This window comes from Prionailurus viverrinus, chromosome B4 (genome assembly GCF_022837055.1).
Source record: "Prionailurus viverrinus isolate Anna chromosome B4, UM_Priviv_1.0, whole genome shotgun sequence".
Classification (NCBI taxonomy): domain Eukaryota; kingdom Metazoa; phylum Chordata; class Mammalia; order Carnivora; family Felidae; genus Prionailurus; species Prionailurus viverrinus.
This window is the reverse complement of record NC_062567.1, coordinates 23,892,287-23,917,947: the sequence shown is the minus strand read 5'-3', so window position 1 is coordinate 23,917,947 and position 25,661 is coordinate 23,892,287. Positions and strand designations below refer to the sequence as shown.

Genomic DNA, 25,661 nt, shown 5'->3' with positions numbered 1-25,661 from the left:
TAAAAATATTCCAAATAACAAGGTCTTGTTTGTATTCCTTCTATGACCTCGCATGTGTTCAGTGGGAAGGACCATAGAGAAAAGACTGTTAAGAGACGGAAGGACTAGAGAGGCTTCCTGTAGGCTGGGTAGGGCTTGAAGAGGCTGTAGGGAAGTGGTACAATCTTCTGGTTTGGGGGAAAACCGAGAGCCAAGACATCCAAGGGGAAATGGTCTATGGGTTCAGGAGTCATCAAGAAAAAAAATGGCGAACTGGACAGAAAGTGTTGAGGAATGACAGAGAATGAGGTGAGATACATAGGGACAGATGTTGGGGGAGGAGGGATCCCAAGAAGCAGGTAGAGCTGGGTCCCCCCCCACCAAAAAAAAGAACGTATCACCTCAGCAGTTGTCCAAACCCTGATATCCAACTGTCCGCTCAGTATGTCTGGTAAGCTACTGATAAGCTGGTCGTGAAGAGACACTGAAAACCTATTTCCAAATATCTTGGAAACTGCACAAGGGAATATAAATTTCTGTTGTTGTTTCAATATACCTTTGTTAAATAACGATAACTCAGGAATGGGAGCAATATTTTCTTTTTGAATTTCTGAGAGTATTAATTACGGGAAATTATCAAGGACAATGCATTTTTTTTATCCTAAAATTTTATGAAAATATTGAATAAATAAAACATTTAGGGAAAGAAATAGTAGGATTACATGCTTATCAATTTTATGAGTTTTGTGAAAAGATGGATCAAATTGTAGGGCCAGCCAACCTCTCTCCACTTGGAATTTCAATGCACTTTTTTTTCAGTTGAGTGGGCTTTTTTGTTTATTTGTGTAATCTTTCCCCTCGTGTTTGCATAGCTAACACCAGTCCCATGCCAGCTTAGGTCATGAACACAGTATTACTGGTGTAATTAAGGTGGTTTGGCTAAGAATTGGGGCAGCAAAGCAAACAGATAACAGGACAATAGTAAAGAACGATGCATATTTATGAACTTCTAGAAGCACAAATTGTTGCCTTCATGCAGCTAAACGGATTCAACATTTTTTACATTTTCATCAGCCATCTTTCAGAATTCTTTTTCAATTCTTACGCGGGATCCAAAAGCTTTCTCTCCCCTGGTTTGTAATGCCTGTTAAATTGTCACTGAATTATGTTTGTTTAGCACATATGAGACGTTTTTATTCTTTGGGAAAGTAGCAGTTTGGATTTTTTAAAGCCTATGGCTGCAAGTGAAGCCAGTGGCTGTGAAATGGGCCAATGGTAAAGCCCAGGCAGTTGGCAACTAGAGAGTGTTTATGGGTCAGCTAGGTGCTATCACAAAACTCATCAGTCTGACCAGTGGAAGCTTTCTTGTAAGTGGGAAACTTATTTACAAATAACGATAGGCATAACCATTTCTTCAACAACCCTTAACTGAGTGCATTCTTGAGGTCAGATTGCATTCAACTCGAGCTTTCCACGTAAAGTTACAATAACACAGCCCCAACCACCTCTGCCCCGGCAGGACAGAGAACAGACAAGAAAAAACTCGGCAGACCAAAGCTTGCCTGCCATGTGGGCCATCCTTACCTGGAGCAGAGGGCTTTCTGGGAATAGCTCTTGAGGGTCTGAGCTCCTCAGCTCTGGGTTACATGTAATGAAGCGTCCTTCAGATCATCACCAGTTCCTTGACCAAAGTACTAAAATCTAAAGGTCTAAGGCTGGAAGCAATTTTACCATGAGATGTTAGTATAGTTTTGAATTTGATAGATTTCATTTGAATAGGTGTTGGAACAACATGGGGAACTCTCCTAACATTGGAGATGAGAGCTGCACTTCACCACTTTATTTCCATTGGAGTGTCCGTCAGGATTGCCTAGAGGGCAGAGAACATTCTCTCTGGCAGTGGTAAGCTGAGGAAGGACTGTGTGTCTGCTGACCAGAAGAGTGACCTAGTGTTTCAGGACAGAAGTCAGCGAACTATGGTCATTCATCTAGTGTTCTCCGTGACCTGGGAGTATTCTTTGTAAATGAGAAGCTGTTTCAGGGCCACAGGAACCAGTAATCCTTATAATGATGGCAGAATTTCATTCTTCCTGGAACCAGAACATTTTGCAGGTGACTTTCCAAATCTTAACCAGGGTGCTTTTATGATATCACTGAGATGGAGTCTGGGTGAGGTAAAGATACTTAAGTGGAAATATTTATTTCCTTAAAATGATAACTTAGTTTTCCCTCTCCAGCTTTGAGAAGGAACATCAAGAGGAAGGGGGACAAGGTGATACCAGCATTTTGACATATTACAAATCCTAGGGACTTGTTGCAGAGCGTCCTGGGTCCGATTCCGGTTCAGGAGACCTCACATCCCTTTTTCCATTCAGACAGGTCCTTGCCCTCGCAGTGTTTCTTCCAGCCTTGCCTGAGGAGGACAGGGAAGCAAGGAGAACAGAAAGAAGCATGACAGTCCAAATATTCTTAGGTCCAAAACCATAGGTAATTAACCAAAACAACCAGCAGCACCCAGGATTTTGTTTTATTCATTTCTGAGATCCAAGGACTCTGTCCCTGTGGACAGAGTTAAGACTCTCTCTCCTTGATTTTCTCCTAGTCCTTATTAGCCTCAGCAACAGGGAAACAACTTGCATAAGGATGGGTCATTTAGTTAAACACCTCCACCTCTGAAAATTCAGGTTCCCCAGGTGGGTGACCTGGTTGGCAATGTTCATAAGACACTCAGCCTCAGAAATTGACAGTGAGCACCAGAAACCATGTCTCTGCACAATCCTAGGGCTGTTTCCAGCTAATGTAGGGTATGGCTGACATGGTTATTCTTCTCTCGCTGCTTCCTGTTCTCTCTCCCCACAAAATGTTGCTCTAGCTCTCCAAAACTATATCCAAAAGTTGAACAAGCTCAAGCTTTTTCCCTCTGGTGTATTGCCTTCACCAGCAATTCACATTCGAAAATACCTATCGTTCCACTGTTTGGACCATCTTAATGTGAAAGATAATCACACATCGCCATGACTCATAACATCTCTCCTCCCCGTAGAAACCCCTTTCACGGTGTTCATGGTACACCCACACACTCATGGGGGAGGGTATAGACAAGGTCCCATTAAAATCATTGGACCATTCTGCAAAGGGGAGTTTGTCAGTGCCCGCTGCAGCTGTGATGAATGGACACACGGTCGGTTTTTTTGCCCTGGCCGGTCCAAGTCTCCCAAGGAGACTCTTACCAATAGTTCATCCCTTCTGTCTCTTTAGCAATTTTCTTGGCACAGATAATCGCATCTGTGAGGTCGTCAGTGAGCAAGGCTGTAAAAGAGAGAAGTACAGTATTAGCTGAGACTGTTATTTGAGGGGAGCCCCCAGTCACTATTTTTTGGAACGGGAGGGTAGGAAGAACTCAGAGATGCATTCTTATTTTTGTTGAGCTTCTTCACAAACCAAAGAATTTTTTTTTTTTTAATTTCTAGAGTAGAATATCTTGACTTTTTGAAGTTTTAGTCCTGAAGGGTTTTTGGAAATGTGTTTAGAGAAGACACAGTAGGTGGCGCCTGGGACTTTGAGCATCTGACTTTTGATTTCAGCTCAGGTCACGATCCCAGGGTCATGGGAATGAACTCCACATCAGGCATCGAGCTCCATGCTCAGATGCTTAAGACTCTCTCTCTCTCTCTCTCTCTCTCTCTCTGTCCCTCCCTTTCCCTCATGCACATGCTCTCTCTCTAAAATAATTTTTTTTTAAATTTTTTAACGTTTATTTATTTTTGAGACAGAGAGAGACAGAGCATGACCGGGGGAGGGTCAGAGAGAGGGAGACACAGAATCTGAAACAGGCTCCAGGCTCTGAGCTGTCAGCACAGAGCCCGACGCAGGGCTCGAACTCATGGACCGCGAAATCATGACCTGAGCCTAAGTCGGCCGCCTAACCGACTAAGCCACCCAGGCGCCCCTAAAATAATTTTTTTTAAAAAAAGACACAGTAGGAGAATGTTTTCTGTGTCCTGAAGAAACACACAAGTAAGAGGCACAGTAAGCGCAAGGTTTTCTCTACTTGGGTTACTTTGACACATGTGATCTCCTTATAGGTAAATATGAACCTTGTCCATTTAACTTTGTAGTTTGTGCATTAAAAGCAAGTTCTACCCAAGGTGTTTATCATAGGCAAATTTTTTATGTCAAATACATTAGTCTTTATTATTTTTTCTATGGCTTTCAGACATAAGGAATCGTTTGATTGCAAATGAAATCATTGGTATCTGCATTCTCTCCTGCTTGTCCAGAAGTGGGCTCAAAATCCTCAATGCAAACATGACAGAAAAAGGCAAAAAGTATAAAGTCTAGCATCACTTCTGTTGAATGGCAGGTTCTTCAGAAGCAAATGCAAAGATGGGTTTGGGATGCCAACACGTATCAGAGATCCACATCTGTGGAAGGAAGAGGGCAGAAGCAGGACTGGGCCGATGGAGATATTCAGTTGTGATGCAGGCTCACCGAAGTTGGCCAAGTTGTGCCCAAATAGCTAAGTCTTTTTTTTTTTAAACATTTATTTACTTATTTTGAGAGACAGCGAGTGTACATGTGCATGCATGCACGGGGAAGGGCAGAGAGAGGAGAGAGAGGACCCCAAGAGCGCTCCTCGCTCTTAGCGTTCCTTACTGAACACAGGGGTCCATCCCGTGAACCATGAGATCACGACCTGAGCCAACTGAGCCACCCAGGTGCCCCCAAATGGCTACGTCCTTAGGCCTCTGCATCACTCAGTCCCTGGGTGTGGACTGTTGCAGAGGGGCACAGTGTGAGATTAGACAGTCCTCTGGGGTTAAGACAGACCCTAAAGGAGGTACCGGGTAGACGTCTACAAATGCGCAGATGTCGCAGAAGCCAGACATCTTCCCTTCAAGGGGAATCTGGGTCGTCCATCTCCCTGCCCATCACAACCACTGATCCAAGACATAAAAGCCGGAGCCATTTGATGGCATTTTTATTTATCAATTAAGCAAAGATCTTGAAAGAATGGGGTAATACTCCGTGTTGACGAGGGTGCGATGAAATAGGCACTCTTCCGTACTTCCTGGTGAGAATATAACAGGTTCAGCTTTTCAGGAAAGCAATTGAACAGCATGTGTCAAGAGTCTTAAAGTGGTTTTTATCCTTTCAGCTAGCAATTTCTCTTTCTGGGCCTATCTTAAGGAATTCATTACGACCCGAGACAAAGATTTATTTACAGAGTAGTTTATTGCAGCTTAATGTGTAAGAGGAAATTGATTTTCAAGCGTAAGAGTGCTAATTGCCTCATAATTAGGGATGTTCACATTAATAATAATACCTCCACAGAATGGAATAAGGTGCCATTTAAAATCACGGGTTGACGTGGTTTCATAATAGTGGGAAATGCTCCCAATATGAAGTTCTCAGGATTGTAAAAAGATCCACCTAGAGCTACACCATTCAATTTGGTAAACATTAGCTATATGGGGCTATTTAAATCTAAATGAATTTATACAATCAGAACTTCAGTTCGTCAAGTGCTCTCACTACATTTCAGATGCTTTATAACATCTTTATTGTTACTAGTCGTTCTCATATTGGATAGCCCAGAAAACATTTCCGTCGTCACAGAAAGTACGATTGGACAGCACCGGTTTAGAGAGAAAATAAAAAGATAGTCATAGCCACCAGTATTTGAAGGTTTAGCTCCAAATTGTGGCATCACCAATGCTTTAAATCTTCCCTGCATGTTTCTAATTTTTTTACGGTAAAAATGCATTCTTTTTATTTTCAGAAAAATATAACAAAAAAGAATCATATTGCGGTCAAATGGATCGCTAAAACACAAAATTATTTTGTAAACTCAGTTGAAAATGGTGTTTTTCCTGAGTATGCCAACTTAGTTGCTAATTAAGTTCCTTTCTCAGATAAGCTAAACCAGAAGATACGGGTAGTAATAGATTGCTTTTAAGCAAATTCATCCAAATGTGGCGGTTTTTAAATTTAAAACAAAATTCTGCTAAACAAGAGAAAATTAATGAAAAATATGAGCTATAAGTGATGACCAATTGGGACAATATATTCAAATTCATCCTTTGATACACAGTGAAAAATAAAGCTTTGTTAGCTTATAGGCACCTTGTTTCTAGGGAGATGAATAGTTAGAATAGCAATTACTGTTACTAACACCTGCCTTTATAGAAAAAATACTCTGTGTCAGGCTCATGTTAAGTCCCTCCATGTATTATCTCTGTTAGGACTTGGAACAACTATGTGGGTGAGTACCGTTATTGGCCCATTAAACTGAGGTCTACACCCAGTAAATGAGTCTGCATTCAAACCTAGGGCTTAAATTCTGTTGTCTCCACTGCTTCCTTCCAACATGGCCACTTAAGCAAAGATTTCTGCTTATAAGACTATATGCTAATGAAGTTGATAATAAAAATATAAATACTTTATTAATTTTTCAAGTAATTATTTATTAGGAGATTATCCAAACTTAAATTCTTGGTATCTGATACACATTCCAATTACATAGAAACACTTTATTTTGTGTGCGTAATTATTTTTTTAATGTTTATTTATTGAAAGAGAGAGAAAGAGAGCACGTGTGTATGTGTGTATGCATGCATGAGTTGGGGAAGAGCAGAGAGAGAGAGAGAAAGAGAGAGAGAGAGAGAGAGAGAGAGAGAGAGAGAGAGACAGAGAGAGAGAGAGACAGAGAGAGAATCCCAGGCAGGGTCCATGCTATCAGCACAGAGACCAACTCAGAACTCTATCCCATGAACCTAGAGATCATGACCTGAGCCGAAATCAAGAGTCGGATGCTTAAATGACTGAGCCACCCAGGTGCCCCTGTGTGTATAAATTCTTGATAAGTGCTGAGATATTGTGGGGTTTGTATTAGGAAGTGGTTGGAGACTGTTTCCTAAGAGAAGTGGGTTCAGTGGGGCCTCAAGGGGTGGGAAGGACATAAATTATACATAGTGGGCAAGAAGTAGAGAGTATTATATTATGCCAGGACTGGAACACGCGGGAAGACAGGACTGGAACACAAAGTGGAAGGCTTGTGTTTGGGGTAAGGCAGTTTGCTTGGCTGGAGATGCTGTGTAGCCATTGACAGCCATTGGTAGCTCCGGTCACTGGCTGGAGATTAGCTGCTGCAGAACCATGTGGTGGAGACCTTGTAAAGTTTGTCAGTCTCCCATTTTGCGATAGCTTTATGTTGCCTAAGTGAGATGTTTTCAAAGTGCTAGTTGGACGTGACTTTGAATTTGCTCAGGAAAATTTGTTGAGGAAGACGGGGGCTGGGAAACACGAACTTGATGTGCTGAGATGCGAAGACACAAGGAAACCACCACAGAGGGGCAGCAGAGGGGCAGAAATGAGTCAAGAGAGCAAGTGTTTACAAGGATCCATGCCAAGAATTGCTTCTGCTCAATTTACTTTAAATAGACAAGTCTGTCCAGTCAAAGGGTTCTGTTGAACAGCAAAGCATTATTCAGCTGAATAGTTTATTCTCCCACATCCAACAACAGAAAATGGCAACAATCTACAAAAAAGAATAACTTATTTTCAGGTAAGTTGGTTCTGCTATAAAGTCTGTCTGTCTCTCGCCAGCATCCTTCTGCCTTCCAACTAAAATATCGCTACCATGCCTACAATTTAAATCTCCTTCCCCTCTCTGAAGTGACAAAGGCCAACTCAGATATCAGGCTGATGAGAAATAGAGATTAATATAGGTAGATGAGACTAGATACGAGAGACAAAAATCACCCTTTCCCCCCCCCTTAAACATCTCTCGTTTTAAAGAGGTCTGTGCTATTAGACGAAAATAAAGATTGATATTTTACTATCATGTGTGTGCATACACATATATATGTTTATATTTATACATACGTATACATACAAATATTCTGTCTAAATAGTTTGGGGAAGGTAGGCAGGAATTCTGGAAACACAATTTGGTATGGGTGTGAGGAGATGGTATAGCTTTGGAAGATGGGCAGGAGGTACATATGAACCATACATTTATGAAATGTAATGTTTCTTGTAAAGATACCCCAATGCTAACTTGTTTCCCAGTTCCCATGACAAATGTCCCTACTTCTGTAATACATGGGACAGAATAACATCGTCCATAATTAAAGCTTCTCTGGCCTGAGGATGAGGGAAGCCAGTTACTAAGGGGTGATTAGGATATAAAACCAACATCCTGTTTTCTATTTTAAAGCTGTCTCTGAAAATCCCATGCTCTTTATGATGAGAAAGCAGATATGAGAGTTCCTTCACCTCTCACCATGAACAGTCCAACATTTTCATTTCCTAGAATTCAAGATTGCCTTGCAGATATATGTTTGCCCCAGACTTCCTTATTTCAAACTAAATTGAACAATATTAAATTAGTCAACTGCAAGTAAAGTGAAGCCAGGTCGTGACGGAGTCACAGATTTTCTCTCCCACTGTAAACAGCTAGGAAACTAGACAAATACATGAAAACATTATTTTCAGACATTAGACGGCAAGCAATGCAAGATCGTGACCCTTGAAAGATAGAAACCAAATGAGGAGAGTCTTATGATTGCCGTGAGTTTCTGCCCAGAGGCACTGTTCAAGCAAGAAAGGTAAAACCCAGGCAGGAGATGGCAGTTTAAGTGGAGGAGACAGAGATAAGAGGCCAAGGCAAGTGGAATTTGTGGAGAAGAGAATCTGAGAGGCAGGGGCCACCCAGAAGGAGAACACGAGAAATCTGCATAGGGATTCCACTGAGTTTTTGACCGAAAGCTTAACGGGGTTCGCAAGGGGTAAAACTCCATGAAGCTAGTTAGAAAATGATTACCAGGGACCTGTACAATTACAGAGCTCACACAGGGCTGGGAGACATTTGTTTTCTGAGTAGTCAGAGGGAAGAGAGCTTGGTGAACCCCTGGACATTCAAAAGACACTAGAAAAGCTATGCCTTCGTAGTTGGGTTAAATTAGCCTTACCATAAATACTACTAGCGAACTTCCCTACCACAATTTAAAAGCAAGTATTAACAGGGTCAAGCCGATCAGAATTAATGACTTGCCAAGATGAAATCCAATAGTCCTTAAAGGACCTTGACAACATAATTGAGACACTTAAAAATGTAATACATACTATGTTTAGTATCCAACAAAATGTTATTATATGTGCAAAGAGGTATAAGAATGTGACCCATAACCATGGGAAAGAGCAGTTAAGACCCAGAAATGGCACAGTTTATTGAATTACCAGGCAAGAAATGTAAAATAATTTATAAATATGCTTATTGATATCAAGGACTTAAACAAAAACATGAATAAAATGAGGGAAATGAAATACATAAACCGATCACCCAGCACTGAAAATACACAATATCGGAAATGAAAAATTCAATGAATGAATTTAATAGATTAGGCACTTCAGAAAAAAGACCAGAGAATGTGAAGATAGAGCAATGGAAACTATTGAAAATAAAACACAGAAAGGGGAAAAGACAGAAAAAAAGGAAGAGTGTCGGTGACCTATGGGACAATATCAAGTGATCTAACGCATGTGTCATTAGAATTTTCAAAGGAGAAAAGATGAAAATTATAAACCCAGGGATCCAAAATGTTAATGAATATCAAGTAAGAGAAACATAAGAAAACAGACTTCATGATCACATTGCTGAAAATTGGACATTATAAAGAAACCTTAAATGCAGGTAGAGAAAAAAAAGAGACATTACACCCTGGGGATGCAAATCAGAAGATCACCAGTTTCTCAAAAAAAACAAAATGAGCCAGAAGACGAAAGGGTATCTTTAACACATTTAGAGAAAAACAGCCTCCAGCTTAGAATTTTATATGGAGAGCAAATAGCCCTCAAAGAAAAAAATGAAATATAGACATTTTCAGGCAGATAAAAGCTGAGAAAATGCTTTTTAGTAGACCTCCACTCCAAAAAAAAATACTGAAGGATATTCTTTAGGCTGGAGGAAAATGATATCGCTTAACTGCCTACCCAAGTGAACTCTACTGAAGGAGTGAGGAGAGTTGGAAATGGTAAATGTGTGGCAAATATAAAGAGACCCTTTTCCTCAGTTAAAAAAGTTACTTAAAAGATAATTGCTTCAGGCAAAAATGCATGAGGTGTATATAACACGTTGAAGTAAGGTGCAGGGCAACACAGCATAAAGGATGGGATGGGGAAATAAGTATATAGTTATAAGACTCGCGTATTATACATGAGTATAATGTTATTTGAAGGTAGAATGTGAGAAGATGATGCATGTTGTAAACCTTAGAGTAAACGCTGTAAATAAAACAGAAGTGCAGCTAACAAGCCAATGGAGGAAAGAGAGTACTGAAAAAAATCCAATAATCCAAAAGAAGGCAGAAAAAAATGAACCCGAACTAGATGGCACTAAGAGAAAACAAACAAAAAAACCCAAGACAGTGGATTTTAAAGTAACCGTGTAAGTAATGACATTGGATATAAATGATCTAACGTCCAGCAAACTGGCCCACAGGCCTATGCTCTGTTTTTGTAAATAAAGTTTTATGGGAACACAGCCATGCTTACTCATTCGCATCTTCTCTATGACTGCTTTTGCGTTACACGGAGAGTTGAAAGTTCCAACCGAGACTGTACACAACACTAAAAAATTTACTATCTGGCCCTTTAAAAAAACAATTTGCTGGCACTATCGACAATAGCCCAAGTGTGGAAAGAGCCCAGATGTCCATCGACTGACGAATGGATAAAGAAGATGTGGAAAAGAAGGGAATACTACTCGGTGATCAAAAAGAATGAAATCCTGCCATTTGCGACAGTGTGGATGGAACTAGGGTGTGTTATGCCAAGCAAAATAAGTCAGTCAGAGAAAGACAAATATCATATGATTTCACTCACGGGTGGAATTCAAGAAACAAAACAGATGAACATAGGGGAAAGGAAGTAAAAATAAGATATAAACAAAGAGGGAGACAAACCATAAGAGACTCTTAAATACAGAGAACAAACTGAGGATTGCTGGTGGGGTGTTGGGTGAGGGGATGGGCTAAATGGGCAATGGGCGTTAAGGAGGGCACTTGTTGGGATGAGCGCTGGGTGTCATATGTAAGTGATGAATCACTAAATTCTGTTCCTGAAATCATTATTATACTACATGTTAACTTGGATTTAAATGTTTAGAATGTTAAATGTTTAAAATGTTAAAAAAATAAACCACAATGAAATTGAAAGAAGAAAGAAAGAAAGAAAGAAAGAAAGAAAGGAAGAAAGAAAGAATAGAGTTTGCTGACCTCTGGTCTAAAAATTCTTTTTTTTGTTGTTAAAATTTTTTTAATATTTTATTCATTTTTCACAGAAAGAGAGAAGGAGGGGGGGAAGGGCAGAGAGAGAGGGAGACACAGAATCTGAAGCAGGCTCCAGGCTCTGAGCTGACAGCCCAGAACCCGATGTGGGGCTTGAACTCACAAACTGTGAGATCAAGACCTGAGCCGAAGTCGGACACTTAACCGAATGAAACACCCAGGCGCCCCCCGGTCTAAAAATTCTTAACAAAAAGCAGAAACTGTTGGACCGGATATAAAAGCAACACCTAACTATGTGCGGTCTGTAAGAAATTCACAGTAAATATAAAGATGTAGATAAGTGAAAAGTAAAAAAATGGTGGGGAGCCTCGGTGGCTCAGTTGGTTGAATGTCTGACTTTCAGCTCAGGTCATGATCTCTCTGTTTGTGAGTTCGAGCCCCGCATCGGGCTCCGTGCTGACAGCTCAGAGCCTGGAGCCTGCTTCGGATTCTGTGTCTCCCTCTCTCTCTGCCCTCCCCCGCTTGTGCTCTGTCTCTCTCTCTCTTTCTCAAAATTAAATAAACATAAAAAAAATTTTTTTAAGTAACAGAATGGAAAGAAATATATTGTGCAAAGAAACCTGAATCACTATAGTACTATCAGGTAAAGTAGATTTGGGGATAAGAAATATTATCAGAGTTAAGGAGGAGCATTGGAACTAATGATAAAAGGGTCAACTAATTAGGAAGATTTAACAGTCCTCAATATGTATGTATCTAATAACAGAGGCTTCAAAAATGGGCAAATCTGAAAGAAGAAATATGTAAATTGTAATTTTATAGTTGGAGATTTCAATACATCTTTATCATTGCTTGATAGCATAAGTAAGAAAATAAGTATATAATATACTTATAGATAATTATAAAATATACATCTAGTATAGATGCTTATTATGTATATATACATATATACACACACACACATATATATATAGTATAGAATATCCTCCTAGCAACTGTAGAATACACATAAGTTTTTCAAATGCACATTTGCCCTAATTATATGCTGTATGGTGACCATAGATCTATGTCACAAATAAGGTGCAAATCATTTTGAAGGTTTGAAACCATATAGACTACTGCAATAGAATCATTTTAGAAATCAAGTGTAAAAATTCATCCTGGGATCATCCCTTATAATCATCTTGGGCCTTCCCTTTGGCTCTCTCCTTTATTGAAATGTCTTGTTTTGTGGATCTGTGTCTTCCTATTTCTTGGTTTACCTTGTCCTTTTGGTGGAACACCTTTTTCTGTGCACTAAGAGACTGATCTACATGGATGACATCAGTAGACACCCCGCCTCCGCCCGCCCCCTCCTCTGACCTCAGGGTTGAACGGTGAACACCAGCAGGAGATTGCAAGGGAAAAGGACAGTGAAGTTGGGATGTATACGTTTCCTCAGGTTTTTTTTCTGTCCAGTCACCGAGAACAAACTGTGTCCATCGATGGGAGGTCACAGCTCCTACAAGGTAGCCTTCGCCATACGGACCCTGTACCTGGGTGTGGGTCACCGCTCTCTCTCCATTTCCCCTTGGGCCAGGAGTTAGTAATGGTTTGCTGTTTCAAATCCCTTACTTCAATACTCCTGGGGTTTCCCTGCAATCTGACTGCACTTTTGTAAGTAGCTCCCTTTTAAAAATTCCTGAATTACTTAGTTTGAATTGGTTATGTTTTACCAAGTCGGGATTCTTTCTGTAGGAAAGACAACTTGTTTGTCTCAAAATCTATTCATTCTATACTCATAATATATTGAGGATTTGGCTAGTGTGGAAATTTAGATTGGAAATAGCTTTTCTTTAAGATTTTAAAGACAGGACTCTATTTTCGTCTAGCTTCCCAGTGTTGATATTGAGAAGTCTGATGCCACTCTGATGCTTGATCTTCTGTAGGGAACATGTTTCTCTCTCTCTTTGAAGACGATAGTGTATTCTAATACTCCCCGGTTTTCTGAAATTTCATGAGGCTGTGCCTTAATGTGAATCTATGTTAATTGACTGTACTCCTCCCGTGATGAACCTTATAAATTGGAGACGCGTGCCTTTCTGTCCTGGAAATATTTTTGAAAGATGTCACTCTATCTACTGTTTCCCTTCTTATCCTGCTGAAACTTGTATTACTCAGATCCATTTATTTTTCTTATCCTTACTTCCCCTATTTTCCATCTGCCTCTTTCTTCGTCATTCTGCTTTTAGGGAGAGGTCCTTAAATCTTATCTTCCAACTTATCTATGGAGGTTTTCGTGTCTGCGATCATATTTTAAATTTCCAGGGGCTCTTGTTCTCTAAATGTTTCTTCTGTTTTTATAAAAGAAAGCATCCTTTTCTTGTTTCATTGATATGACTGACATGTTTATGTATATGAAAATATTAATGGTAGTTTCCTTTTTCATTTGAAATTTTCACGTCTCTGTATCATCTCTGCTTTCAACAAGTTACTTTTATCTGATTTTGGTTTTTTTTCCGTTTTGTTTTTGTTTTGTTTTACTTTGTCTCATTCTTTCACGTCAATGACGCTTCAATGATGTCTGGTGATCTTCGGTTATCTGCACTTATTTAAGAAAGAGAGACTAAAAAGCTTGGGGCGCCTGGGTGGCGCAGTCGGTTAAGCGTCCGACTTCAGCCAGGTCACGATCTTGCGGCCTGTGAGTTCGAGCCCCGCGTCAGGCTCTGGGCTGATGGCTCAGAGCCTGGAGCCTGTTTCCAATCCTGTGTCTCCCTCTCTCTCTGCCCCTCCCCCGTTCATGCTGTCTCTCTCTGTCCCAAAAATAAATAAACGTTTACAAAAAATAAATAAATAAAAAAATAAAAAGCTGATTAGGAATTCTGTACACAGACACTGAGATTTTCAACTATGTATCTCACTATAGGGAATTCTGGCTAGTTTTGTTCATGGAGAGGTCCCACTCAGAATCTTCAGTTATTTCCTTTTCATCTGTCTGAATCCCCCAGAACAGAATCTTCTCTTCTGGCTTCCATCATTCTGAGATCTAACTGGAGGAAAGTGACTGGGACTATGGAAAGTTCAATTCAATCTCCCATGTCTTCAGTATGGAGCTCTCCCATTCACAGGGTGTTGAGCTCCCTCAGCTGAGGGACTTTTTACTTGCTCTCTCCAGAAGGGAAAGCTCCAGTATTCTGCCAGGATTGGGGAGGAGCAGTCAGTAGCTAAATAGAGTCAGGAAGGGAATCTGATGGTCTAGCTGCTCCTTAATTGGACTTCCAATCGATCCTCCTATTTTCTACCTACCTTCGCTAGAGTTTCCGGAATTAGCTGATCCTGCTGATTTCTGAGCCCTTTTAGGATTCTGTGGTTGCTTCTTGGCTTTTCCCACTGTCAGTTTAGGACTCAAATTTCTCTAATTACTAAATTAGCCAGACTTTGTCCTCCTGCTTTTCAACTTCTAAAAATGTGCATGTCCGTGGGTTCTACTCCCGAAACCAATGCTGCATGGTATGCTAACTAACTTGAATTTAAAGAAATAAATTTTTAAAAACGTACATGTCTAGTTGCTGGGTTTAACTGGAAGACTCACTCCATTGGCAAGTTCTTGGGGATGCTAATGAAATGGACTGTGGATGGGGAGGGGTTTAAAATTCACACCTGTAGGAAGGTGAAGATACTGAATGTTTTAGTCCAGAAGGTAAGGAATTAAAGACAAGAAATATCGACTAGTCATTTTCAAGCATTTAAATCAGTTTCTATGTATAAGGCTGAACAAATTCATTTTGAATAAATCCAGAAGAAAAACTAGAATTAATGGAAGAAAGCTTTAAGGAGGTAGATTTTGGCTAATCAAAAGAATGTTCTAAATTAAGAGTTGATCGACAATTGCGTGCTCTGCCTCAGGAGTTAGTGAGCATTCTGTTTTAATGTAGGTGTAGGGACAATTTACCAGAAAATTAACACATTGTTCAATCTTTCATACATTCAGACATATGTACTGATTACATAGTAGTGTCAAAAGGAAATTAAGTTTATTTTTTGCTTCTAAGGAGTTCGCCACAGAATATCTTATAACTCCGTGTCTTCACCCTTGCTTCTCATTCCTTCCATTCATTTATTTAACGAATATCTCTTGAACCCCGAAACTATGGCCAGGTACCACTCTGGGCAATGAGGATACCTCGGTGAACAAAACAGATGAACCCCTGCCCTCGCGTTGTAGAGTGGAGATGATTGGTTGAGTACCTCTTGCATGTTAGTCTCCATGACTCCCAGCCATGACCATCATTCAGATCTTTCTCTCCCCTCCACACTTGCAGTGGCGCTTAAACGGTCTCTTCTTCAACCTATCTCATACCCTGTTTGCAGATTAATCCTTCTGGAGCAGTGCTCAGGCAACTGGCCTCTGTTGATTTCCGATTGCAGGCAGAGATCAGTACACATGTCTCAGCCTCGCCTCCAAGGCCCTTCACAGCCAGGTGGTAATCAACCTTTCCAACCCCATGTCCTGTTATTTGTCTTTATGTTCCCTTTGTTCTAGATAATACAAATGTCTCACTGCTCTCTGTGCGTGCACCGAACCTCCCCACATGCACTTTTTAGCTTTCATTGTTCCCTTAACCTGAAATGATTCATCTCTGAATGTCCAAATCTTACTTATCTTACTTATCTTCCAAGTCTTAGATCAAATATCATTGTGTCTACAAAACTTTCCATGACTTTATCCATAACGTCTTTGTCTTCTGCAGTCCACCATACTCAGCCAACACCTGGTTATAGTCATTTAACGTCATAAAGTATATGATATGTCCTAAAGTCTGATGCTTTCTGCCAGCCTCAACTCGGTGCACATGTATATGTTTTAAACGATTGAAGTAGCACCCTCGGAGTGAATTCTAGCTTAATTTCCACTGTTTAAGAAATTTAAAGTGTATTTAGTGGTCTCATTCTGTACAAATAAGCATAAATGCATACTTCAAGCAAATTGCTTATGGAAAGCAGTTGGCAAACAACTCTCTCCTTCCTGTTGAAGATATTTCATGTCCATATGCGTGGAAGGATAATAAGGTCACCTGTCCACCCCTCTGTTGTTATGGTGGCTTCATGAAAACCATCCTAGAGGGAATAAGTCCTCGTTGGGCAAGCAGGCCACAGAACTCTGAGTGTCACCCAGGGGGGCCGTTCCATAATTTGTTGGCATGGTATAGATCTACTTGCACATCTGAACTCGAAATCTCTGCTAAAACAGAAAATGGGTGGATGTTCCATGATCAGCTTTCCTGCCTTTATCCCCCAGGACGTTATTTTTGGAAAAGCAAAACCGTACCTGAGCAGGCGACATGACAGTGGTTCTTCTCCTGTAGCTTAGCATGTCTGCACCACGTGAAGCTGTTTATCTGGAAAATGCCATAATCAGTGCTTCCATCCTCCAGCTGGGTCTGCGCCGTCGTATTGTAGTGGCTCTCATAGTATGCCATACAGATCCCTAGAGGAGGAAAAAGCCAGAAACGCCAGTAAATGTATGTTTTCCCCTCCAACCCTGCTCTTAAAGGAGAGTTCTTTATACATGTTATAATAATGCTGTGGTCCCAACCTAGCTTGAGGAAGGACAGGGCAGGTAGTATACCCACGGAGCACACCCTAAGCCACATACCTTGTCAGTGGCTACACCTGGACTAGATGGGAACTCAGGTCCTCCCCCTACTGCACCAGCAAGGGTGGCGTTGTATTCTCCTTCCCTGACTGATGGACTCCAAGGGTGAGGACAGGAGGGGGCAGGGAGGAGGACAGGAGCCCCAGAGAGCAGCGGTTGAGAAGAACATGTGGACAGCCAAAAGGTGTCCCTGGTGGGGCAGACCGTGGAAGAGCTGGGGACAAGCCAAGGCTGGAGGTGTGGGGAGACTTTGATATCTCGGGCAGTGGGGGGGGGGGGGGGGAGATCAAAAGTAGAAAAAGAACAGGAAGGAAGAAATCTCACAGTTTCCAAGGCTAAAGCCCTGGTAATTGTCCAGGCCAGCCCTTGAAAATATTTTTGCCAGTTTACAGCGAGTGTAGACTTTGGACTCAGTGACGGTGACCAGGCAGCCAATCAGGGCCAAGATGCTGGCAGCCTTCATCCCCAGGTCTGTTGTAGGCAGAACCTGTCAAAGACAGGAGACCACGTCAAAAAAATCTTGCTCTGTCCTGAGTCCTGAGATAGGTCTGTTGCCATTGAGATCTTCAAATCTGCCACAGTTGTGGATGGTTCTGCCTAGAATTTTCCTGGTACTTTTATTTTTATTTTACTTTATTTTATTTTAATTATTAAATTAAAAAAATTTTTTGAGTATAATTGACATACAGTGTTACGTTAGTTTCGGCTGTACAACATGGTAATTTGACAAGTTTATACATTACATTATGCTCATCACAAGTGTCACCATACAACGTTCTGGCAATATCATTGACTATATTCCCTATGCTGTGTCTTTTATTCCTGTGACTTATTCATCCCATAAATGGAAGCCTGTGTCTCCCATCCCCTTCACCCATTTTGCCCAGCACCCCCCCATACCCCCCAATTTCTGTTTCTTTCGATCTTTCAGAGCAGCATGGGGAAAAAACAAAGTACAGGAGTAAACAGTACAAGGAAGGAATGAGTACAGGCTCTTTCCTTAATACTTTTCTTCATGGTCACTTTCAAGTATATGCTATGTTTCTGGGATCAGACCAGCAAAGAAATGAGCCCTTCTTTGTTGAGGCTCAGTTAGAAACCACAGAGGGCATTCCATTTCCAGGAGTCCCATTTTAACTCTATCAATAGACCAAAATAGAATACAAAGAGTTAAGCATTCCTTATATATGTGGAAACATACACCCCAGTTTCAACCAGAGGTGGCAGATACATGGGTCTGCAAGGGCAACTTTTAAGATTTATTAATCGGGGCTTTATTGAAATAAGACTTATGGGTGCTTGGGGGGGTCGATTAGTTAAGCACCCAACTCTTGATTTCAACTCAGGTCATGATCTCATAGTCATGAGAATGAGCCCTACATTGGGGGGAACCTGCTTGAGATTCTCAACATGGAGCCTATTTGAGATTCTCCCCTCCTCTCCCTCTACCCCTCCCCCACTTGCATGCATGCTCTGTCTCTCAAAAAATAAAAATAAAATAAATGAAATGAAATAAGATTTAGCATCTTATCTTTCTTCCGTTCTCTTAATACATTTCCAAATGTGGGAGCCTTGTTTCAAAAATATCAGTGTTATATTGCAAAGCCAATGTTTTTCTGAGCCCCTCCATCACTGCTGCATAGGTTCCCTTAAAAGTCTTGGTATTGACTGTTGAGCAAGAGGGGACAGATGACCATGGATCACAAGAGGAGGGAAGTGTTGGTGGTGGGAGTAGAGAAGCCATAAAGAGACCCCCACTGAATTATTTAAAGTGGGAGTAGGATCAAGAGTTCCATGCCTTGTTGTCTACTGGTTTTCTAGAAGTGCTTCCTCTCTCAAAGCAATGTCTTCCCCAAATACAGCAGTCTTGCTGGGATGGGGGTGGAGTGAAATGTATGATACTGAACTTGATATTCATACATATTTTCATCCACCATAATTTTCTGCCATTGCCTAGAGATTTCTAAAGCTATTAGTTTCCTCTCCTAGAGTTACATTCTCCAATTGAAAGGTGATGCTAAAAACAGGGCTGAGTGTTCAGAAAGACCAGAGGAAGAGTCACTATGGGGGCTTTAAAGTAACTAAGCAATAAGGTCATCTGGTGTATACAGAATACATACTGGTGAATAGCAAGGCTCAGCAACCCAGGCCTGCTTTTGTAAATAAAGTTTTATCGGAACATAGCTATGCCCATTCGGTAATAGAATGTGTATGGCTGCTTTTCGCAGGGTTGAGTGGTTGTGTTAGAGACCGTAGAGGTCACAAAGTCTAAGATACTCATCTGATCCCTTCCAGAAATGGTCCCTTATGTACAACAGTGAGCTCTGCGCTAGGCGCTGAGAGGGAGATACCTGAGGTTTATGATGCAGAGCTTACATATTAAGTTGGTTTCTATCGCCTGCGTGAAAGGGTCCCCTTAGAATCTTACTGGTCACCAACAAAACAAAATGAAACAAGACCTCACAGAAGTGGTAGCCCCAAGCACACTGTTCTCTGCCCTTCAAGCCAGAGGTGGCTTTTACTGGTTCTTTGGGATAGGTGGTTTCACTGGAATAATTTAGGTCTCATCAAAAAGGCAGATTCCTGGCGCCCGCCCCAGCGATCGTGCTCAGGTGATTCTGTGAAAGGAACATTATTCTACTTACTCAGTCGGTGACTGGCAGCTTACATGAGCTTCCTGCACCCTGTGAAGCCATTTCTGATTCTTACAAGGCAAAAGTGATCTGTCTTCAACCAAGAATCTTTCTTTAGAGCCTTAGCAAGAGAAGAGTTCCTAACTCTTGTTCCCAATTGCCTAGAGATTCTAGAATCCTACTTCTTGGGACTTGGGTGATCTCTGTGTTCTGGGCCTTCCTTACTCTTCTTTTCTCTTCTTCCTCCACAACAGCCCTCCTCACTGCTCAACTCAGCCAGGGCTTCCCTTTCAAGCACAAGGTCCTCTCTCAGGCAACAGTCTCCAAATGTTATCACAAATCCCATCAATAAAGAAATTTGAGCCCGTACCCCCAGTAGGTATATATCAAATTGTAAACCACACTCATGTTCTTCTGTACTAATGTTCCATAAATTAGAAACATAGACAGAACCAAAATTTGAAAAAGGATGAGATAGAGGTGAAATTAGTCCTTAAAAGTTGTATTAAAAGCCCAAAATATCTGGCTATAATTTGTTATTGTGAATAAAATATTTTTAGCGAGATCAGCAACACCCGACTGAAAAATGGACAAGTGATCTGAACAGACATTTCATCAGAGAAAACATGAAGATGGCAAATAAGCATATAAAAGATGGTTAACATCTTTTGCCATTAGAGAAATGTAAACTAAAACCAAAATGAAATACCGCTTCTCGTCTCTTAGAATAACTAAAATCAATCAAACAGACAATCCGCAAAGACAATGAGGCTGTGGGTCAGTGAGAAGTCTCATTCTTCACTGGTGGAATGCAAAATTGTATAGTCGTCTTGGAGAACAGTTAGGCAGTTCTGACAAAGTTGAACATAGACTTTCCAATTACATCAACAATCACACTTCTGGTATTTATCCGAGTGAACTGAAAACTTCTGTTTGCGTGAAAACAAGTTAGCCTATATTTCTAGCAACTATTCATAATCATTGCAAATGGAGGCAACCAGATGTCCTTCAACAGAAGAATGTATGCAAAACTCGGCATATCCATTTCATGGAATACTACTTGACAATAAAAGCAATGAGCTAGGGGTCCCACAACACGGATGAATCTCAAGTCCATTTTGCTAAGTAAAAGAAAAAAAAAAACAAAAGACTATATGTTACAGGATTTCACTTATGTGACATTATGAAAAAGAAAAACTATGGGATTGAAAATAGATCAGTGGTTGCCAGGGGTTTAGGGTGGGGTTGACTACAAAGGGAGAGCACAAGGGAAATCTGAGGTCAGTGACACCATTCTTTGTGGTACTGGGGGAATGAATACATGATTCTGCATATTTTTCAAAACCCACTGAACTGTGCACCACAAAGAATGAGTTTTGCTGTATGCAAATTAAAAAAAAATCAGTCCAGATGTTGGGGGGAATCCCAACGTGGAATGCGGACTGTGACAAACCTGTGTTCCAGATGTTTGACATAACCTCACTGAAGGGGGTGGGAAAAGAGTTATTGATCTAGATAATTTTGGAAAACAGTGTTTTCGCTGGATGCTTAAGTCTAAGGCCAAAAAGATCTGTGTGTCAACACTGTACTATAGTTAGTAAATTAGTTTCTCATAGGGGTAGGACTTAGCAATTCTAAAACTATTTTACATGTTTACTAGGATTAAATAAATGAGTAAGTAAACTATGAGTAATGGGAGCCAGGTTTCACACTCTCAGAAGAAGTTACAAATAAATAAAAGAGGAAGTCTAGAATGAACCCCGTGGTGCTGGATTAGAGTCAGAGATTATCTATCTATCTATCTATCTATCTATCTATCTATCTATGTTTCTATCATCTATTTATCTCATCTATGTATCTAACATCTATATCTATCTATCTATCTATCTATCTATCTATCTATCTATCATCTTCAGATAGATATACACATATGTATACACACATACTTATATTTTCCCCTATCTTTGATACCTTTTAGCTTTGATAGAGAAATAAATGTAGGTATGTGGGTATACATGGCTTAGTACGTATACATTTATTTCTTAACTTTGGCTTCTGAGAGGACCTAGAGGATGTGACCCTCAGTAACAATGAGCACACTCAGGACCCAGATCTTGCTTCTAGCACCATTCTCCAATGAAGGAAACCAGGACTTCTTGGAAAATTGGCTGACTCCAGGACTGGGGCATGGAGGACGAGCCTGCCTGGAGCATCTTATTAGTGTTATATTAAGGAAGTGCTTGGGGTTCCCCGGGTGGCTCAGTCAGTTAAGCATCCGAATTCAGCTCAGGTCATGATCCCGTGGTTTGTGAGTTCGAGCCTCACATCGGGCTTTGTGCTGACAGCTCAGAGCCTGGAGCCTGCTTCGGATTCTGTGTCTCCCTCTCTCTCTGCCCCTCCTCTGCTCATGCTCTGTCTCTCTCTGTCTCAAAAATAAATAAAAACATTAAAAGAAATTATATTAAGGAAGTTCTGAAAAAGAGAGAGATGAAGAGGGATGGGATATTATATCCGAGGAAAAGAGGAGTCAAACTGAAAGGACATTAGTGGCCAAAGCTGGAACAATTTGAACCACCAAATAAATAAGTATAGTATTGGATTATAACTCGGAAAATAAAATAAATATCTGTGAGTGCATACTGATATAAATAAATGATTGGATAAATAAATATATGGGGAGAAGGGACAAATCTTACTTACAGAAGAATTTAAAATAATCTATGTGGATAATCTCCCTCCAGGAAATGGAGCTTAATTCTCCTCCCTTTGAGTAGGGGTTGGATTTAGCGACTTGCTTCCAACAGGCAGAGTGTGGGAAGGGGGAAAACAGAAACTTTATAATGGAGAAACCTGGTGGACCTCACCTTAGCCAGTGTAGAAGGTTAACCTCATCAGGGAGGAGTCATGTTATAGGATGTAATGAGAGGGACATTTGACCTCTGTGGTTTTCTTCCCCAACATCTACAAGCATCATCTAATCATGACAAAATAAGTCAGACCCCAAATGAAGGACATTCTACAAAATACCTCATCGGTACTCTTCAAATGTGTCAAAGTCAAGCAAAACAAGACTGGGACAATGTTACAGACTAAAAGAGAGTAAGAAAATATGATGATTAAATACAATGTGGTATCCTGGATTGGACCCTGGAATCAAAAAAAAAAAAAAAAGGCAATATTGGAAAATCCAGTGAAATCTGAATAAAGCCTATATTTGACGCACTGTGCCAATGTTAATTTCTTAGTTTTGACAAATATGCTGTGGATATGACAGATGTTAATGTTAAAGAAGCTGAGTAGAGGGTATATGGAGACTCTCTGCTATCTGGGAAACTTTTCTCTAAATCTAAAATTGTTCCAAAATAAGTTTAAAAATCTGCTAGTTCACACACTGCTGATAGCCACTTAAGAGAAAAGTTGAGCAAACGTGAAACATTTGTGTGATGTTGTGATTTATAATAAGAAATATATATTTGGTCTTCATTCTGCTTCTGGCACAAAGCTAAAACCCTTGGAATTTCCTAAGTGATAAGAGTGATAAAGGCGTCTTGATATTTATAACAAATCCCTTTCATGTTAATGTTTATGTTTATGAGTTTATGTTAATGAGGTGACTCTTGGAGAGCACCAAAGGATAGGGCTGGTTGCCAGCAGCCCCAACCCTGCGATTAGGAGACTGGAACTTTCGGTGCGCCCCCTCCCCGCCACCCCCACCCCCCCAACCTGCCGACCTCCCAGAGCGGAGGGAGTCTGGACGTGGAGTCCAATCCCCAATGGCCAATGATTTCATTCATTGTGCCTACGTCATGAAGGCTTCATAAAGACCCAAAAAGGATGGGGTTTAAAGAGCTTCAGGGTTGGTGAAATGCAGGAGGTGGCATGTCTAAGAAAGAACATGAGGGCTCTGCACCCCTTCCCACATGCCTTCCCCTATGTATCTCTTCCATCTGTCTCTTCTTGAGTTTTATTCTTTTATAATAAACTGGTAAACATAAATGTTTCTCTGAGTTCACTGAGCTGCTCCAAGATATTTCTTGAGCCCAAGGGGGGGTCTCTGGAGCCTCCAATTTACAGCCAGTTGGTCACAAGTGCAGATGACAGTCTGGGTTGTGACTGGCATCTGAAGTGGAGGGCATGTTGTGGGACTGAGCCCGTGACCTGTGGGACCTACCTGGAGGCAGATAGTGTCAGAAGTGAGTTAAAGTGTGTGACACCCAGACAGGGTCTGCTGAGCATTGGAGAACTGCTTGGTGGTGTTGGAAAAACACACACAAACACATATATTGGACTTACGATTGTAAACTAAAATTGATTAGTTTCTAAATTCGACAACCCTTTTATTACTTCACCAGCGAAAAACCCAACAAACACGTGGCAGAAAAGATTTTCAAAATCACTCTTCTCGTTCCAAATTATTGCGAAGATCCTACTATTTAACCGCCTCATTGCAATAAAATTAACCATACTGACTACTAATTCTATTACCCTTACTAATAAGTCTGATCTTACTTACGTTTTTATAAAATGGGACCCCATGGGTGATATCCTATGCCTTCTAAGCTGCCATAGATTGAAATAAGCTGACAGGAAGGAATGGATACATGATTTTCAACCCACTTATCTGTGGCCATGTAAAGTAAGAGGAAGGACACAGGGCCATATGGCTTAGCGATGTGATGGGTGGCGACTGGCCACTGGAATTGGAGAGTAACCCATCCTTACGAGGGAGGGGATGGATCCTTTGATTAAAATTCTAAGACTTAGGGTGCCTAGTTGGCTCAGTCAGTTAAGTGTCCGACTCTTGGTTTCGGCTCAGGTCATGATCTCACAGTTCATGAGTTCGAGACCTGTGTTGGGCTCTGTGCTGACAGCATGGAGCCCGCTCGGGATTCTCTCTCCCCCTCTCTCTCTGCCCCTCCTGTGTGCTCTCTCCCTCTTTCTCAAAATAAATAAACTTTTAAAAATATTCTAAGACTTTCTCTGAATTTTTTTTTCTCTATTATTTCTCTGAAGTAATAAGGAAACGGGATAAAACCATTTTCTTTACATTTTTTTTTTTTTGGTTCAGTGTGTTTATATTGTGTGTGGTTATTTTTAATTTCCACTTCCATGTATAGGAGGGAAACATGTTTATGTGTAGAAGAAACTGGTAAGAGTAAGAATGCAAGGTCTGAACTCAGTCTTCAGAGTCTGAACCTGCCAACTGCTACTTGTTACTTTAAATTCTCTGTGCCCCAGTTGTGTCGTCTGTCAAATGGGACGAGAGCAGCATTTTCTTCAATAGGGTCGCTACGCAGCCAAGTAAGATAATACATATAAGCTGTCAGAATACTGCCTCACACATATGAGCTCACTGTATGCTCGTTATCATCATCATTTTTAGGGATTACAATGTTGATGACTTTTTATTACCACGGTGAAGAAAATGAAGTCTTAGGTAAATGCAACAAGGTGGGTTTGGTAGTTGTTTCGGTGAAGAAATATGGGAACATTCAGCATAAAGCTTCATCCATTGGAAAGGTGCAGAGGTATCTTTTAGTTAGAGTTCTTAGCCCAGAGCTTCTGGGGATCTGAAAATCTCCAGCGATTGTACGCAAAATGGGAGTATTTGTGTGCATTTTCAGGTGTAGACTCCAAATTTGACCAGATTCTCAAAGGAATCTGGGGCTTCCAAAATATTAGGAACTGCTACTTTTGAGCCAGCACAGTCAAGGTTAAACGGCTCTGCCCCTGAAACACTTTCCCTCTCCTGGAGACCTGGGCAGGGATAGGATACAAATCCTTTGTCTTTCACGCCACACTCATCGCGCACTGGCTCTTTTATTGTTTCTATTCTTTGACCTTTTTGACATTTGCTGAATGCATAATGAGAGCTCTCTAATGTTCCAAACACTCTAAAATTTGGGGGTCATGGTTTGGGACATTAGAATAGCATTGGTTCCTGCATGAAACACACATTTACTAAACTTTGTGGCACCCCAAGAATTTCTTCATTCATTCATGCTGTAACTTTGGGAGAATCTGTGTGTGTGTGTGTGTGTGTGTACGTGCCCGTGCACATTAACATTCAGTCTTTCCCACCCCACTGTTGACACTTTCCCCCCACAAATGCCCACCTATTGG

At 40.8% G+C, this 25,661-nt stretch overlaps 1 protein-coding gene across 1 annotated transcript; it reads right to left on the bottom strand.

The window, feature by feature from the left end:
- Nucleotides 1–2,149: 2,149 nt before the first annotated feature.
- Nucleotides 2,150–19,659, bottom strand: LOC125169471 (lysozyme-like protein 1). Its single transcript, XM_047864857.1, has 5 exons — nucleotides 19,551–19,659; nucleotides 17,230–17,392; nucleotides 16,579–16,737; nucleotides 3,210–3,288; nucleotides 2,150–2,392 (listed from the first exon to the last, which is right to left on the bottom strand). Exons 2-5 carry the CDS (start codon nucleotides 17,366–17,368, stop codon nucleotides 2,323–2,325), a joined length of 447 nt encoding a protein of 148 aa, XP_047720813.1. The 5' UTR covers nucleotides 17,369–17,392; nucleotides 19,551–19,659; the 3' UTR covers nucleotides 2,150–2,322.
- Between the last annotated feature and the right edge of the window lie 6,002 nt (nucleotides 19,660–25,661).

Excerpts from the sequence above, each read along its gene's own strand:
- LOC125169471 (XM_047864857.1), bottom strand. The coding sequence starts at position 17,368 with ATGAAGGCTGCCAGCATCTTGGCCCTGATTGGCTGCCTGGTCACCGTC. Across the intron at positions 16,738-17,229 it reads GGGCTTTAGCCTTGGAAACT|GGATCTGTATGGCATACTAT; the intron begins GTGAGATTTCTT and ends TTCCTCCTCTAG. Across the intron at positions 3,289-16,578 it reads CTGTCATGTCGCCTGCTCAG|CCTTGCTCACTGACGACCTC; the intron begins GTACGGTTTTGC and ends TCTCTTTTACAG.